Consider the following 17664-nt stretch of genomic DNA (forward strand, 5'->3'; position numbering starts at 1 on the left):
GCACTCCCAAAAGAGAACACATATCCACTAGTAGATCGTCTATCAAAAATACTACCAGCCCAATCAGCATCAGTATATCCATGCAACTGTATCTGAACCCTAGTCTCATAAAATAGTCCATATTGCAATGTGGACTTCACATACTTGAGTATGCGTCTAGCCGCATCCAAATGCGGTTTCCTTGGAGCCTGCATAAACTGACTTACCAATCTAACAACATAGCTCAAATCTGGCCTGGTAATAGTCATATAAATCAAACTTCCTACTATGCGTCTGTACATAGTAGGGTCTTCCAAAAGCTCACCTGCATCTGCGCTCAGCTTCACATTCTGCTCCAAAGGAACTGAAATAGGCTTACAGCCTGTCATTCCATATTTGGACAGCATGTCCAATCCATACTGCCTCTGCAAGAGCCGTATCCCACTTGGTGATCTAATCACCTCAATGCCCAAGAAATAACGCAGCTCTCCCAAATCCTTCATCTCAAACTTCTACTTCAATAGCATTTTCACATGAAGGATATCTTCATCATTATCACCTGTGATGATCAAATCATCAACATAAATGACAAGCAGCATAATAATTTTCTCTGTTTTTCTCACATAAAGTGAGAAATCTGCCTTGGATTTCTAAAAGTCAATAGTGACAAGATACTGTCCTATCTTGTCAGACCATGCTCTAGGTGCTTGCTTCAAGCCATACAAGGCTTTCTTCAACCTGCAAACAAACTCAGGATGAACAACATGAACATAACCTGGTGGCTGCTCCATAAAGACCTCTTCTTGCAAATCACCATGCAAGAAGGCATTCTTTACATCCATCCGATGTAAAGACCATCCCTTTGATGTAGCCATAGCAATGACTGCTCTTACGGTTGCCATCCTTGCAACCGGACTGAATGTTTCTTCATAATCAATGCCATATGTCTATGCATACCCCTTGACAACTAATCTTGCCTTGTATCTGTTCAGAGAACCATCTGCATTGTGCTTCAGCTTATAAACCCACTTACAGCCAATTGCATTCTTGTCTTTAGGCAAAGGCACCAATTCCCATGTAGCATTTGCTTCCAAGGCATCCATTTCTTCATCCATGGCTTTCTCCCATTTTTCTTTTCCCATGGCTTGCTCAAAAGAAGTGGGTTCTGGTTCCTATATCACTTTGACCATATAGGCATAGTGAATGGCTGTAAATCCATCATATTTCAGCCTATCCACAGGATACCTAGCTCTGGTAGACCTGCGCAAAATAGGCTCACTTCCAGGTGCTCTCAAAACATCCCTGGTCTTCCTTACTCCAGGTGTAACAACAGAAGGAATACCCAACTCATCATCAATGCTCTGTTCTGAGCCACTGGATTCACCATCCACATAAGAGTGACCTGCATTCACATCAAACATGGACTGATCTACCTTCTCTTTTCCTTTTTGTGATACCTGCATACCACTATCTGCATTGCTTTGAGGAGATTCTCCTGATCTCAATCTGCCTGTCCATGGCAAAGTATGTGAACCACTGCTAGAGGACACTACAGGTCCACTAATATTTTGTGATTGCTGCTGTGAATTCTATGTAGCATTACCATTTTGTGCATCTACATCATCAATCACATTTACTGGTTTATACTAGCTGCTCATCTCATCAAAAACAACATCTTTGCTCACTGTAAACTTATGAGTAGAAGGGTTATAGCATCTATACCCTTTCTGCTGCAGAGAATAACCAATAAAGATGCACTTCTCAGCTTTTGGATCCAACTTGGACCTCAACTCATCTGGCACATGAACATAGGCAATGCAACCAAAAATTTTCAAATGAGAAATATCTGGTTTCCTACCAGTATACATCTCCTCTGGCGTCATGCCATGTATTGTTGCAGTGGGAGTCCTGTTCATTATGTAAACTACTGTAGCAACTACTTCAGCCCAATAATAGTCTGGTAGGTATTTTTCATTTAGCATGGCCCGAGATACCTCTCCAATATGCCTGTTTTTCCTTTCTGCAAGTCCACTTTGCTGTGGGGTATGACTGCATGAATATTGCTGCCTTATGCCATGCTCCTGCAGGAACCTTGCAAACTCATTTGAGAGGTACTCTCCCACTCCATCTGAACTTAGGCATTTTATTTGCAGGCCTGTTTCTTTTTCAACCATAGCTTTAAAAGCTTTGAAATGCCCAAACACTTCACTTTTCTTTCTCATAAAATACACCCAAACTTTTCTGCTGTAGTCATCAATAAAAGTGACAAAATAATGATAGCCTCCAATAGATGCAGCTTTAGTACTCCACAATAAAACTTTTCTGCTGTAGTCATCAATAAAAGTGACAAAATAATGATAGCCTCCAATAGATGCAGCTTTAGTACTCCACACATCAGAGTGGATTAATTCCAATGGCTTCTTACTCTCTTGAACATGTCTAGGAAATGGTTTCCTTGCCTATTTCCCAAATTGACAGGTTTCACATACCTTATGCATTTCTGCAACCTTGAATTTAGGCAATCCTACAACAATATTTTGGGCCTGCATTGATTTAGGTTGCTATACATTAACATGACCAATGTGTTTATGCCAGATATCAATATCTGCAACTACACCAATCCCATGTGCAAACATTGTTGCACTCAATTCAAGCATATCCGCATCCAACGTAAACATCCTGCCCTTCTTTCTTCCTTTTGCTATCAAGCAACTGTTATTTTTCATGTCCTCAACAAAGCATTCATGAGGATTAAATATGACCTGCAATCCCTGCTCAACCATTTGACCAACAGAAACCAGGTTCTTGGTGATATTCGGGACATGAAATACATCAGACAGGTATTTCTTTTTCCCATCCTGCATAGACAAAGGAATTTTACCAATCTGCACAATAGGATGTGCAATATCATCACCAGTCTCCACAAATCCTGGTCTTTCCATTTTCCTTACATCCTGCATCCGTTCTGCATGACCTGTCATGTGGTTTGACGCACCTGAGTCAACATACCACACATCATTGCTTTCTTCTGCACTTGTCACAGAATTGGTCATGCGCTGCACCATAAACAGATGCTCATTTCTGTCATCACCCTGTCTACTAGAAGATGCATAATTCCCTTGCTGCAATTTTCCATTCATGATGTCATTCTGCTTTTTATAGCAGTCTTTAGCCATATGACCCATTTTACCACAGTAGTAGCATTCAACATTGCTGTTTGCATTTTGGCCTCTCTGCCATCCACCACGACCTCTTTGGCTCCCCCTGCCTCTTGAGTTACCACGTCCTCCTCCATAGGACTGGTTTTCTTGAGTTTGCTGCATATTCTCATTTCTACCACGGCCTCCAGACCGGCCTGCTCTACCTCTGCCTCTACCTCTTCCAACATTTGAGTAGAAGATAGTTTCTTTTAAAGTTCCTCCTGAAGAAGATGCACCACCATTTCTCTCCTCTTCAGAAATTAGAAGAGCAAACAACTCCTCAAAATCAGGAAATTTTTCACGGACGGCAATGGATGTCCGGAACTGTGCATAATCCTTTCCTAGACCATTCAAGGTCACAGGAACTAAACCATCATCTTCCACTGGCGACCCAATGGAAACAAGTGCATCTGCAATTTTCTTCACCTTCATGTGGTAGTCATTGATGCTCATATTTTCTCTCTACACATTGTGCAACTCCTGCTTGAGCTGCATTTTCTTGGCTTGCGTATTTGTGCTGTACATTTTTGCCAAAGTATCCCATGCCTCCTTTGGCGTACTTGCATCCTGAATATGCACAATCGTAGAATCTGAAATACTGATAGACAGCCAGTACATAACTTTTCTGGCTCTCTCATGCCGTCCTTTAAATGCCTGCATTTCCTGTTGATTGGGAACATTAGGAAGAACTGGTTCTTCTTCATTTCCTGTAATGAACTCCCAATAGCCTTTTCCCATAAGGAAATTCATCATTCTAAACTTCCATGCTTGGAAGTTGTTCTTGTCAAGCTTTTTAGTGACAATCTGTGAAAGAGAATCAAACGCTATTACAGAACATTGCAAAATATTATGTCACTGCAAAAAACACAGATTCTGCCTCACAAGGGCAAATCTGCAAAACTGACGAAAGTGGTATTTGACCACATAGTCACTTCCTAGTGACGATTTTGCATCAACAGGCAATAAGGATGATTCTGTAACTCCCAATATCTCTGCGCACAGGCATACGATGCAATTTCTATGGCAACTTTCACCGACCTGCAGAGCAGTGGTCGCAGAGCAAAAATAGGGCCTTTTTCTCAGTGCTTGCGGAGAACTTCTGCCTCCAAAACGGGCCCTGAAATGGCCTCGAATCAGAAAAATAAAGTCACCAAGTGCTTTGGCCTTTCCCGCAACATATATTGCCCTCTCGCCACACCGCGAAGGGCGTCTCAATCTGAGACAATGCACTCTTGCACTTCCCGGCTGTGCTACCTACAGAGATTTGCTACCAAACTCGAAAAAAGGAAAGTTACACTGGTCCTCTTACCAGGACACCACGAACTTGGTTTGCTTTCTTGAGCTCCTTACCATGAACCAGGCTCTGATACCATGTGAAGATAGTGGGAGAGAAGGAAGGAGTCTCACTTGCGGCTTTCTCACATACACAATGGGGGAATACACACAAAAGGTGGAGGCTGAAAACAATTTTCCTCTTCTTAGTTGTGAAAGCCAAAAGAACTCTAGTACAAAGAAATAGAAGAACCCTATATGTGGGTCTCAAACCAAACTCAGCTAACTAAGGTGGCATACTAACTGAGCCATGAACTAGAGTACAGAAGGATAGCTGTCATCCAGATATTATTCATGGGCGGTGTACCAACCGCATCTGCAGCTAACAAGTCGATGACATAAATGCACAACGGTCACCCTGGCATATCACGAGTGGAGCTCGATATCTCAACAATGCAGTCACACCAATTGATGTTAGCAATATCTTCTTTTGCTACGATGCACGAACAACGCAACCTAGATGATGATATAAAATGCCTAATTGATTGTGGTTTAAGATTTTTTAAGTTTGGGTTGTCAGCAAATGCAAATGATGGAGCAGACGCCAACTTTCTGTTATGCAGCGAGAGTCCAATTGAGAAGACAAATGAATGTTCATCCTCAATACATAAGCATTTCCCTGGAAATGAGAAGACAAATGAATGTTTATCCTCAGTACAGAAGCATTGCCCTAGAAAAGAACCAATTAACAGCCCTGATGTGATGTCCGATTCTAGGAGTGCTATTATTGCCCGAGTGCCTGACTTCCTTCCTCTAGTAAATGCAAGTAAGAATGGTGTGCACGTTGCCTGAAAGAGATGTCCCAAATGCTGAGCAAGACCACTGGGCATAATAGTTATACATGAAATGCTTTTTTTTTGCGAGTAAGAATGTTGCCTAAAAGAGATGTCCCAAAATGCTAAGCGAGACCACTGGGCATAATAGTTATACATGAAATGTTGTTTTTTTTGTAAGCCTTTGAGCAAAATAAGTCATTTGGGTGGAATAATTTACGATTATGACTAAAAACTCGCATCTTCCATATGAATCAAATTTTGAAATGTTTCTCCCAATTCCTTAAAATTTATTGATGAAATTGAATTCATGAATTGTCAGACAATTAGAATGCGAAATTACAAATCTCCTACAACAAACTCCATCCAAATCAAATCCACAAATCATTAGAGACATATGTTTTTAATTAATGATACCCATTGGTAGGGCAGAGGAGAGATGCGTGTATTTGGGTACACAGATTTCGACTATGCAGGGCATGTGGATAGCAAGAGATCCACTTCTGGTTATGTGTTCACCTTTGTAGGTGGTGCAGTGTTGTGGATGTCTTGTGCACAGAAGTGCATTGCTTTGTCTACCACAGAGGCCGAGTATGTTTTGCAGTAGCCATAGAGGGTTGCAAGGAGGCTATATGGCTTGATCGGCTAGTGAGAGATTTAGGGATTCATACAGGTGTACCGACATTGCATAGTGATTCCATGAGTGCTATTCAGCTAGCACGGAATCCGGTCTTTCATGCAAAGACCAAACACATTGAGGTCAGGTACCATTTTATCAGGGCGGCACTTGAGGACAAGCGCATAGAGCTTGTCAAGGTTCATACAGATGATAACCCTGTAGATATGCTGACAAAGAGTCTACCTAGTCAGTGGTTTGAGTATTGTCGTGTATTGATGGGCATTGGATAGTATGCTCATTGGTGGTTGTTCTCCCTTAAAGGCACATTAGCCTTTAAGTGGGAGGTCATGGGGGTTAAAGGCCACTATACCTTAACCCCGGCTATACAGATGAAATAGAAGATTAGGGTGTTCTGCGTCCATGAAAACTTGTGTCTCTCAAGCTCCCTCTCACCCTCTCAGCTTCCGTTGTGTCCTCACATATGTCACATTCATTGATGATGCAACTAGGAAAGTGTGGGCGTATGCTATGGCTTGGAAGAACAATGTGTTCCAGGTATTTCATAAATATTGGCTTTGGTTGAAATTAGTCAGGTAGAATGCTTAAATGCCTACAGACTGACAATGGTGGAGAGTATCTCTCTCATGACTTTCAGCATTTCCATGATACACGTGTGGGAGCTCATGTCCCCTCGTAATGCAGAGCAAAATCCAATTGCAAAAAAGATGAATTGCACCATTCAGGAAAGGTTGCAATGTATGCTTTCCAATGCAAGTCTTTCTAGTGCATGAGGAAATCTTGGTACCCTTCATGTAACCTCATGATGCACTTAACTACCTCCCAATGTCTCTTTCCTGGATTAGCCATATATCGGCTAACAACTCCCACTGCAAATGCAATGTCTGGTCTACTAGCTATCATAGCATACATAAGACTCCCAACTACTGATGCATAAGGAACCTTGGCCATCATGGCCCTCTCCTCATCTGATTTGGGGCTATCTGCCTGACTCAGTTTTAGACTCAGTTTCACATATGGAGGCAATGGAGTACTTACTACCTTCCCCCCCTCCATATTGAAACGCTGCAACACTTTTGTAACATACTCCTTCTATGAAAGCCAAAGGAGTTTCCTACTCCAGTCACGCGTGATGTGCATACCAAGAATATGACCTGCAAGTCCCAAATCCTTCATGTCAAAGGCCTCATGCAACTTGGCTAGCACAGTTTATGGCAAATCCAAAACACTCTCACTGTGGAATGTAGCCAAAAGAGTCTTGAGATACGTTAGAGGTACAAGATAGTTTGGGATAGAATACAGAGGAAGTCATCCACGATTGCATGGATACTGTGACACTAACTATGCAGGAGATCATGAGACCAGGAGATCGACACAGGGATATGCATTTTTCCTTGGTCAAGGTGCTATATCATGGTTGTCAAACAAATAGCCAATTTTTCCCTATTTTTGATTGAAGCAGAATATGGAGCACTCACTATAGGTGCATGTGAGGCTATATGGCTCAAAAGATTATTGTCAGAAATAGATTACTTTGATGAGTCAAAGCCAACAACAATATACTGTGATAGCAGGGACGGGACAATAGACTATGTAGACGGCCACGGGACAGCAGGGATGGGACATCATAAATGTAGATGGCCACGAGAAGCGGGGATGTAGGAGTGAGTTGGAGCAAGTGTGAGAAGAAGTGTGGGAGAAGGGCTTTAAAAAGGCTAGGTAAGGTAGTCAGGAGAGGAAAAGTCGGGGGAGGGGGGGGTTAAGAGAAAAATTTAGCGAGAGAGATAGGGAGAGAAAGGGGGGGTTGAGAGCAAGAAAAAAAAAAGTGTACAAAAAATACAAGAAATAGGAAAAAATTTTGGAGAAAAACTAGGGAAAAAGTTAGAGAGGTAGTGGGGGGAAGGAAGGGAAAAAGGAAGGGGGGGAGATTAAACTTGGAAATAAATAGGGGGAAGGGATAAAAAGTAAATTGAATGTAAAGTGGAAAAGGGATAGTAAGTGTGTGTCTGTGTGTGTGTGTGTGTGTGACTCACCAAAAAAAAAGTGTGTGTGTGTACCGAACTTAACCCCAGTAGGATACAACACACTGGGTGAAACAGTAGGTCATCACCTAGCGTGATTACCTACTGTCTACACGAAGGTCTACACGAAGAGGAATAGTAGAAGTGTTGTTTAAGGAGTGGAAAGGATGTATTAGAGTATGGTGAGTTTGAAATTCGACAAGCGAAGGCAATTGTTTAAGAAGAGGTCTATGGTGGGTAGAACGTTATACCCAGTGCAATTTAAGAGGGGGTGTTGAGGATATGTAAATTGCACTATCTAGAGAGGGTTCAGAGGACAAGTTCTAACCCTAAGCCTAACCCTATGGGATTCTCATGTATATATTCATGTGTTTAATACAACATAGGGCACATGTAGCTATATAGTGTGCACTCCTCTCTCTCTCTCTCTCTCTCTCTCTCTCTCTCTCTCTCTCTCTCCCTCTCTCTCTCTCACTCACTCACTCACTCCCCACTTTATCATCTCTTAGACCATTTGATGGAGTGGAGACCAAATTGATCCAAGCTAAGATTGAAACTATAATTGTTATGCTAATGCTCACATAAAAGGCAATCGTGGCGATTAGAAAGGCACGTTGGCTTTACTAGCTAATTTTAGCTTTTAGGAAAGCATGGCCATGAAAAAGCAAGGTAAGAAAAGCTCCTTCAGTCATTCAAAGAACCTCTCGCACCTATCATTTCTCCAAACACCCAAGTTGATCTCTATGGAGATAAAAAAGATAATTTGAAACCTCCATGGCTCAAACTTCTATGGCTCAAATTGACATAAAGTTTTCATGTAGTAATGGTATTCACTCATTGCCTATGAGTCGACATTATGATATCACTTGAGGTCAGCAAGCTGAATGACATGGACTTGTTACATGACTAAGTACGGTGCTTCACGAGTTTAAACAGATGGAACATGCCAACCTGACCCTAGAGTAGCAACGCATAAACAATGAGATCATCTCAAAAGGCAATGGAATCCACATCGTCTGTGGGATGCCAGGTGTAGGGGAAACCTTCTTGATTAGATACATCACCTATCAGCTCATTAAGCATGATAAGTCCATCATACTGACTACGATGATCGGTGCAGCCAGCGATGTGTCTCAGATCGCCTCGACTATTCACTATCAGTTTAAGATCACAAACTACTCATAGTTGTACCCCTCCTTCATTCTCGAGACAAATGAGTGGCACTACATTCTCATACAAGCCGATGCCATTATTGTCGAGGAGATATCCATGGTGATGAAGACAACATTCGATCTCATGATTCAACAACTGTGCACTACCACATTGTAGTCAATCCATAGCCTATTCAAAAAGAAGCTCATCCTACTATTCGGAGACATCGCACAGCTCCCGATGATATGCTAGCACCAGGTGGACTTCTACCAGATGTGCCACATTAGGAACTCATCACATTGGCAACATGGCATGACATACAACATGCACCACTCTGTTCGCCACATGCTCGACAATGAGTTCCTAGAGGTCCTAAACATCATATGGACACGGAAGCCAACGATCGACGAGATACAACGCTACCTTGGTGGAATCATCATCAATGAAGAGCAAGTAGAACACTACTTGGATGAAAACACGACCATCATTTGCTCGCGCGGCCTTGATGCCAAGGAATACAACCAAAAGATACCATGTAGGCTTTTCCCTTTAATGGAAATATAGCCATTCACATTAATCACAAATGTGAGAGATGAACCAGAATTGCAAGAATGGCTGGAAGACGAGAAATTCCACAAGCTTAGTGAGATCGCAAGAGGGGCCATGATAATTATAACATAAAACATAGACTTAACTAAGCAGCCAATGGTGCGATTGCCACAGTCACTAACATCCAGGACTCATCGAAAAATGCTGACAAGATCACAACTATACATGTAGTTATTGAGATAACGTCGCAACCGATTATCCTGAGCAAAAGCAGACACCTAACCAAACCCATCAACGGCCAATGGTACCACAAGACAACATTTCCGCTCACACTCGCCTGTGCTATCACAAGCCACGAGGCACAAGGATGTGCAGTCTCAACAATGAAAGCCATGGTGGTCATTTGAGAAGCGTTCACGCTCAGCCTAGCACACTCTATGCTATCCAGAGTCACAACATGACACAACCTCCATATTCTAGGACAATTAACACCACCGGATGACCTCGAGCCTGCTGCCCAATCTTAGAAGGTATTTCATCTCATATTAGAGGAAGTAAATATATTTTTTACAAATATTTAACTTCGATTCCATACGTGCAGATCGACCGTATCGACACAAGCTACTGCCTATATCATCAGCCATGGACCTGAGCCAAGTAAGCAATGAGTACCATCCTTCTCATAGCATTTGATTTAATAGAATTACCTTTTGGAGACTTCGATTGACAAATGACTAGTATATATACTATGTTACAACTATTCGAGTAGTATAAGTCACAAGTTAGCATGAAGCCACCAACAACAAGTAAACAAAGCACCTGCTACTTAATGACACCACAGATGAAGCTAGCTAACAATGCATGCGAGGAGCCAGATGCATACATACGAGGATTCCCTTTGTATGGGAAGATGAATGAATTTATGTAACAATGCAAGCAACAAATTACACAAAAGGACGCCGTCGAACGATTCACGAACAGTAATGTCCGAAACTATCATGCCAAGTCAACAACAACCACATCAATAGTAGGACTTTACTACCATTATGTAATTAATTGATTTGCAAGACTTGTGAAAAATATATTAAGGAAGCTAGACATAAATATCGATGACCGCAGTTTGCACATGTTGCAAGGTGAACGCAAGAGTTACTTGATAACAAAGCAAACGGTATCTTGCTACTACATCGAGTTGTTGCACTATGGGTTTCAATGTCTGTGCTGGATCACCTAATAGCATTGGATCGGAGGACGAGCATTGACATTTTGAATAAGTTCATGGACGAGTTTGGATATGGGCACTCAAACGATAAAATCCCATTGACAATAAAAAAGGTAACCACATTACTCGTACTTGATGTAGCGGACGAGCTAGATGGAACATCATTTGCCCAAAAAAAAAAAGGTAGATAGGCCACCGCTACCTAATACATAATTTGTACCAAGAAAATAACTATTCACTTTTATTTTTAAAACAACCACCACGACATAAGTGCTTCTTTGTTGTTGCCTTGCTAGTCCAAACAGTAGACCCATCCATGATCGAGGACAACAGCGTACGCCTGACGAACCCATTTGCACTAATGAAACCAATCATGTGATCTATTGCATAACTTGCAAGCATAATGGAAAAAAATACATCGGCCACACCAATAACTTGGTGACATGCATTCAAACTCACAACGTCGACGGCGGCTACCAGCTTAGGATGAAATCACACATAGAACAATGTGTACCTTTTGGTGAAATTTTTGATGTGGACATTCTATCGAAAACAGAGAACATAGACAAGGCAATCACGTTGGAAAAAAATATACGTAGCTGGCTTTGATACGACGGGCAATAGAGGATACAACAATCTCAAAGGATACCCTCCTTGTGAAAAAGAAATATTACTACTTTAAACACTGGCACATTATATAAACCACACATAGGATTTTTGAAAAAGGATTTTCCTTCATTATTTCTCATGACTATAAATGTTGTTGTACTTTTCTTGATGATTTTTTCAAAAATCCGTAATAATGGATAAAAGTGTTAGATAGCAAGAGAGCACAAACACAAAGCGGCCCTAGATAAACCAAGCTTTGTTCATGGCCCATAGGGGGATGCATTACTAGTTTTAAAAGTCGCTGAAGTTTTGTATCTAGAAAGAGTGATCTTGTGTTGTGTGTGGGGGTATTGAATTGCGTGATTGATGACTGATAAGAAGCGGGCCTATTGGGTGTAAGCCACATAGGATAGGTGGCAAGGGGAGCGAATGGGAGAATGCCAAGTAAGCGAAATCAGGATAGAGCGCGATTCTGATCCACACGTAAAATATACGCGCACCACGACCTACAGAGTACCCTCAGCGCAACAGCAACTGTGGTCACACACACACACACAGAAACACGCACGGATCTCTCGAGAGCGCACAACTCCTCCATCAGCCATGGCCGCCCACGCCGCTGCCGCCTCCTCCCTCGCCTCCTCCACCTTCCTCGCAGCATCTCAAGAGCCCTCCTCCACCATCAAATCCTTCGGCCCCTCCAATGGCTCTCGCGTCTTCGCCAGATTTGGTGGCAAGAAAGCTGCCAAAGCCCCCAAGAAGTCTCCAGGTAGTCCCAATCGCCCCCTCTGGTTCCCCGGTGCTAAGGCTCCTGCCTGGCTCGACGGCTCTCTTGTGGGTGACTATGGATTCGATCCCCTCTCTTTGGGTAAGCCCGCCGAATATCTCCAGTTCGACTTCGACTCGCTGAACCAGAACTTGGCCAAAAATAACGCTGGGGAGATCATCGGAACTCGCCTCGACAGCTCCACTGATATTAAAGCTACCCCCTTCCAGCCATATGCAGAAGTGTTTGGCCTCCAGAGGTTCAGAGAATGCGAGCTCATTCACGGTCGATGGGCCATGCTCGCAACTCTTGGAGCGCTTTCTGTTGAAGCTTTTACTGGTGTTACCTGGCAAGATGCTGGGAAGGTACGCAATTGCTCTGCGGGCTGTGGTTTATATGCTGAGTGTCTTTGTCCATTTTCTGATCTTACACCTGCTCCTGATTCTGCAGGTTGAGCTCGTGGAAGGAGCTTCATATTTCGGTCTTCCTCTACCCTTCTCCATCTCTACCTTAATATGGATCGAAGCGCTCGTGATTGGGTACATCGAGTTCCAAAGAAACGCCGAGCTAGATCCTGAGAAGAGATTGTATCCCGGTGGAAAGTTCTTCGATCCTCTGGGCCTGGCAGCTGACCCTGAGAAGAAAGAGGTATTAAAGCTAGCTGAAATCAAACACGCTAGGCTTGCTATGGTAGCTGCGTTGGGCTTCGCCGTCCAAGCCGCTGCAACTGGAAAAGGTCCTCTGGACAACTGGGCAACGCATTTGAGCGACCCCCTTCACACCACTATTATTGACACTTTCACAAAGTAAGTTTTTCAGCTCTCTAGGTGCTGCCCTGTAGGGTTCATCCTAGCGTTGGTGTAGATAAGTGCCTTCTTCCGAGGTATTGGAATCGTTACTCTCGCAGTCGGCTTTTCCTATGGAGGTACATTAAGCTTTGAAATGTGACTCAATTTCCTAGGAAGTGCGGTCCTTGCTTTTCCAGTGCATTAGAGTGGACAATTTGTACTGTATGCTTAATAGCAGAAGCATCTTTTGAAATGAATTTCTTTCAGTCGTGCGAGCTGCTTGTCAATTATCAAGTTTTCATGTTGCGCTTTGAACATTTTTCTGGTTGAAGAGACTATCTTGAATCACATCTTTGCAAGTCCCTACTATGCATGATGGAGTTCATGGTTTTCAACCTTGTGAGCGACTATCATGAGATTGAAACTGCACTATGTTGTGTTTTTAGAGGATGAGTTTGGGAATGTTCCTGGATTCATCTAGGTATACACATCTTTGCAAGACACAGAGTTGCAAAGCGTTGGAGGGAAAGATATTGTCTTTCCATAGACATGGTATATATGTACATGATCTTGTAGAGTATTAATTTCATGTTGTGATCAAGGAGCTCTTGATTTATATAATTTTCTATTGCCTGCATCGTTGGTGGGCGATGTTGTAAATTGTGAAGCTCGAGAGATAAGATAAAGCATATAATTCCAAAGACTTGCAAAATTTAGAATGGTCTAAAAGCAAGTAATGAAGATCAAGAGCTAAGTATCTTTTTAGATAAGATTGAAGGTAGATGTTCAAATTCTTCTTAACATGTTGTAAATTGTGAAGCTCGAGAGATAAGATAAAGCATATAATTCCAAAGATTTGCAAAATGTAGAATGGTCTAAAGAAAGTAATGAAAATCGAGAGCTAAGGATCTTTTTAGATAAGATTGAAGGTAGATGTTCAAATTCTTCTTAATGAAAATACAATATGTGTCTGAAAGCAAAACCAGTTGCTCAAGACAAACCAGCTGCTGTATATTCCTTATGCATCAAGAATATACCATCTATAAAATTGTATTTCATGATAATACAATATGTGTCTGAAAGCAAAACCAGTTGCTCAAGACAAACCAGCTGCTGTATATTCCTTATGCATCAAGAATATACCATCTATAAAATTGTATTTCTAAGAGAGAAATTGCATGTAATTCATCTCAAATGAGGCATGCAATTCAACTTTAAAGATTGCAAAATCATGCTCATAGGGTTGTTAGTAGCAGATTATCAACATCAAGTACCCTGAAAAAATTTATTCTATAGCCTTGTTTGACATAGATAGTACTCTCGAATGGCCATGTTAAGCCATGTGCAACCAAACAAGTGTATATCTTTTTGTACCAGATTTAAGCGCCTACTTAAGGCCATTCAAAGGCAAGCGCTTGCTTAAGGACCATACAAAGCACATTTGTAAGTTCGGACTGAAGGTCTTCTCATAATAATTAAAGTGTGAGTAAATGTCTTCTCGAATCTAGTATCCTTTAAAAGTGCAAAACACATTGCAACAAGCCTTGTCTTACAATGCTCTATTGTGCCATCTACTTTTCATATGAGCTTGTATACCCACTTAGTGCCATTTGCCTCCTTTTAATAAGGTGAATATGTTTGAAACCATCCATCATTGTGTATGATAAAATCATTTTCACTTTGCATAGAAGCTATCTAGGTTTTATTATCCTTTCCATCTTCAAAGGATACTACCTCCTCCTCACTACATGAGCTCTCTAAAATATAATTAGTGAGTAATCCAAATGAATGATGAGATGTTGTGCTTGTCTTGTCAAATAATGGATTAACTATTGCACTACCACATATTATATCTAACAAGCATTTGGTCATTCATTGAAATGCTTGAAGTGCAGGCATTTCCTTACTCATTGCATCCTCCATAATCTCCTCTTCTATGGGCATAGCAGTAGGTTGCTATCCTCCTATTATGAGCTTTTGCACTTTGATATGACACTAAAAGCAGTACATTTGAGCATCAATGAAGCAAGCACATCTTGTGGGAAGTTTTTATGCTGTTTGGTGCTTGACTTTAACGGTGAAACTAGGTTTTTCACTAATACATATCTACGTACTATGATTTGCCTACTAGCTAGATGGTAGAGTTTGTACCCTTCGCCTTTAGAACTATAATCCATAGAAATACATTTTATAGCTTGTCATCAAGCTTGGTTCTTTGTTGCTCTAGCACTAATGCATATGCCAACTATTCATCCACTCAAAAGTGTGCGAGTGCAAGCTTCTTGCCATACCAAGATTCAAAAAGAGTTGTTGTTTGTAAGGCTTTTGTGGGGCATTGCTTAAGCACATGCGCTACACGTATGATAGCCTCTAATCAAAACCAGTTGGCCTCCTGTTGGCTAGACTTTGACCCTTCCAAGGTATATCTTGCCACATCCATGCGAAATCTGCTTTGTTTATTGGCTACATCATTCGGTTTAGGTATGTATGGCATAGTGCTTTATGCCCTTGTCTTTCAAATAAGCATGACACTCGTTTGACATATACTCTTCCCTACGATTTGTATGAAATATACTGATCTCGTAGCTTGACAGATATTCAACCATAGAGACAAAATGTCTTAAGTGGATAAATATCTCAGATTTCTCCTTCATTGGATATATCCATGTGAATCTAGAATAATCATTAATAAAAGTGACTAAGTAGAGGTATCCCCACATAAATGCTATTCTTAGGGGACAGTATATGTCATTGTTCATGAGTTGTAATAACAACAAATAATCCATCTTTTCCCCTAGATACACCCCTCACAAACATGATTAGCTGAAGCATCTATCTATGGAATTGCAAACACCATAATGAAGATGCAAGAGATTTGCATCTCCCATCTTGAAGTAGTAGCCATTGACAAAGCATCTCTCATATTGATCCATCCTATGTAGGAGTTTTCTAGAATCCCCTTCTGCAACCTTTCCATGGAGATTATAAGGTTCTACCCTACCATTAATCCTCAAGATAGACATGGATTGAAAATAAATCCAAGATCGATTCCCTACCTTTTGCTCTCTTTTAGTAGCTCACCACCTGCCTCACACCCTCATAGACCTTCTTCTCAGTCCCCTCACACTTTGACACTCTTCTATGTCTATAACACAAGAAGTTAAACCCCTTTGCTGACCTTATTTGTAGATGCATTTCCTCCACTATCATTGCATATGCATGAACACATACGAGACCCCTACTCACTTGATTCTTGGTATTTGATACAAACTCAGCCCACCCCATGTACGTCCTCATCCATCCCCTCATCCTCAATCATACTCCTTATTCCCTCATTAGCATTATCTCAGCCCTTTCCCTAACCCACCAATCACCTCATCCACTACTTGAGATCTCTACCCTTCTGGCCATGCCATCCTCTTCCATTCCACACCCCTATCTTGTGTGTGTTCCCAACATCCTATGTCACAAAGAAGAGGCCTCACAGGTCTCTCCCTTGTATCCTGCCTCACCAAGCAAGAGGCCTTGATACCCTTTGAACACTTCCACCCCTCTCTCTTTTTCCTAAGACCACACTCTCACCTGCTACAATACCATCGTACACTTCCTCTTTTATATCTTCAGTCACTTCCTCATCTCATATTCCTTCTTTGCCCATGGTCACACCTTCATGTCCTACACCACAAGCAGGTCCATGACAACAAGTCAAGGTGGACAAATTGACTCTCAAATCATGGATAAACTCAATATTTGGCACCATCTCTCACATAGCACTCTGTTTGGCATCTCTCCCCATGCCCTCTACCCACATACCCCCTACTTTCCCCATTTGTTTCTCTATACCTGCAGGAGCATATCACTCCTCTTGCCCACAACACCATATGTCATCTCACTCTAGTTGATCATCCAATCACGTAGGCCTCATCTTCCTTCTCACTCTTAGCTCAATAGGTGGAAATGAACCTCTTATATATTTATACCCACTATCTAAATCATGACATTCAAACCTAGAAGGAGGTGATTAAATATGCGCTTCAAAAAAACTACTAGAAAAGGGGCACACCATCTTTGTACCTTCTACATGGTCTATTGGTGACTGTTAAGAAGGAGATGTAAGGAAAAATATGGGGATAGGAGACACACGCTGAGATTCTTTGACTTTCCATCCCAATGTTATGAGTGTAGCTACATGAGAGCTCCGCAACATGGTCAAAATTCTAAACCATCTCAATCATGACATCTCAAACACAAGGGTTAACACTCACCTTCGACCATTATTGATATTGAGACCAAATTAATTAGGGAATATTTGCTTCCTACTCTCTAGGATGCACTCACTATGTAGCATTTCTTTGAGGTAGAGAGAGGAGAGTGGGTTGTGGAGGATGTGGCCCTCAAGTCTCCCTAAGAGCAGCTCTATGCATAGGTATATCACTCTCAGCTTGCACCATCCACATCAACTCCACCACCTCCACCACAATTTTCATAGCCCTTATTACCCTCCTCCAAATGGGGATCCTCATCGTAAACAATAACCCTCCCATCCATGTTGTAGGGCCTAATGGACTCTTTGATTCAAGAGCTCTCTAATACACACACAATATATCTATAGAGTTAATAGCTTTAGCCGATGCAT

The 17664-nt window shown here is 41.7% G+C and overlaps 1 protein-coding gene across 1 annotated transcript; it reads left to right on the plus strand.

Annotated features, from left to right (window-relative positions):
- The first annotated feature begins 12025 nt into the window (after positions 1–12025).
- Positions 12026–13281, plus strand: LOC147905139 (chlorophyll a-b binding protein CP29.2, chloroplastic-like). The gene is made up of 2 exons (XM_087390410.1): positions 12026–12605; positions 12691–13281. The coding sequence occupies exons 1-2, from the start codon at positions 12078–12080 to the stop codon at positions 13048–13050; spliced, it is 888 nt and encodes a 295-aa protein (XP_087246536.1). The 5' UTR covers positions 12026–12077; the 3' UTR covers positions 13051–13281.
- The last annotated feature ends 4383 nt before the right edge of the window (positions 13282–17664 follow it).

This window comes from Dipteris shenzhenensis, chromosome 2 (assembly GCF_047967505.1).
Source record: "Dipteris shenzhenensis isolate YYH24624 ecotype China chromosome 2, Dip_SZ_1.0, whole genome shotgun sequence".
Taxonomy (NCBI): Eukaryota; Viridiplantae; Streptophyta; class Polypodiopsida; order Gleicheniales; family Dipteridaceae; genus Dipteris; species Dipteris shenzhenensis.

What these genes read in the sequence shown, in the direction of transcription:
- LOC147905139 (XM_087390410.1), top strand. Translation starts at nt 12,078, where the DNA reads ATGGCCGCCCACGCCGCTGCCGCCTCCTCCCTCGCCTCCTCCACCTTC. An exon ending in CCTGGCAAGATGCTGGGAAG is followed by an intron (nt 12,606 to 12,690) that starts GTACGCAATTGC and finishes CTGATTCTGCAG; the next exon opens with GTTGAGCTCGTGGAAGGAGC.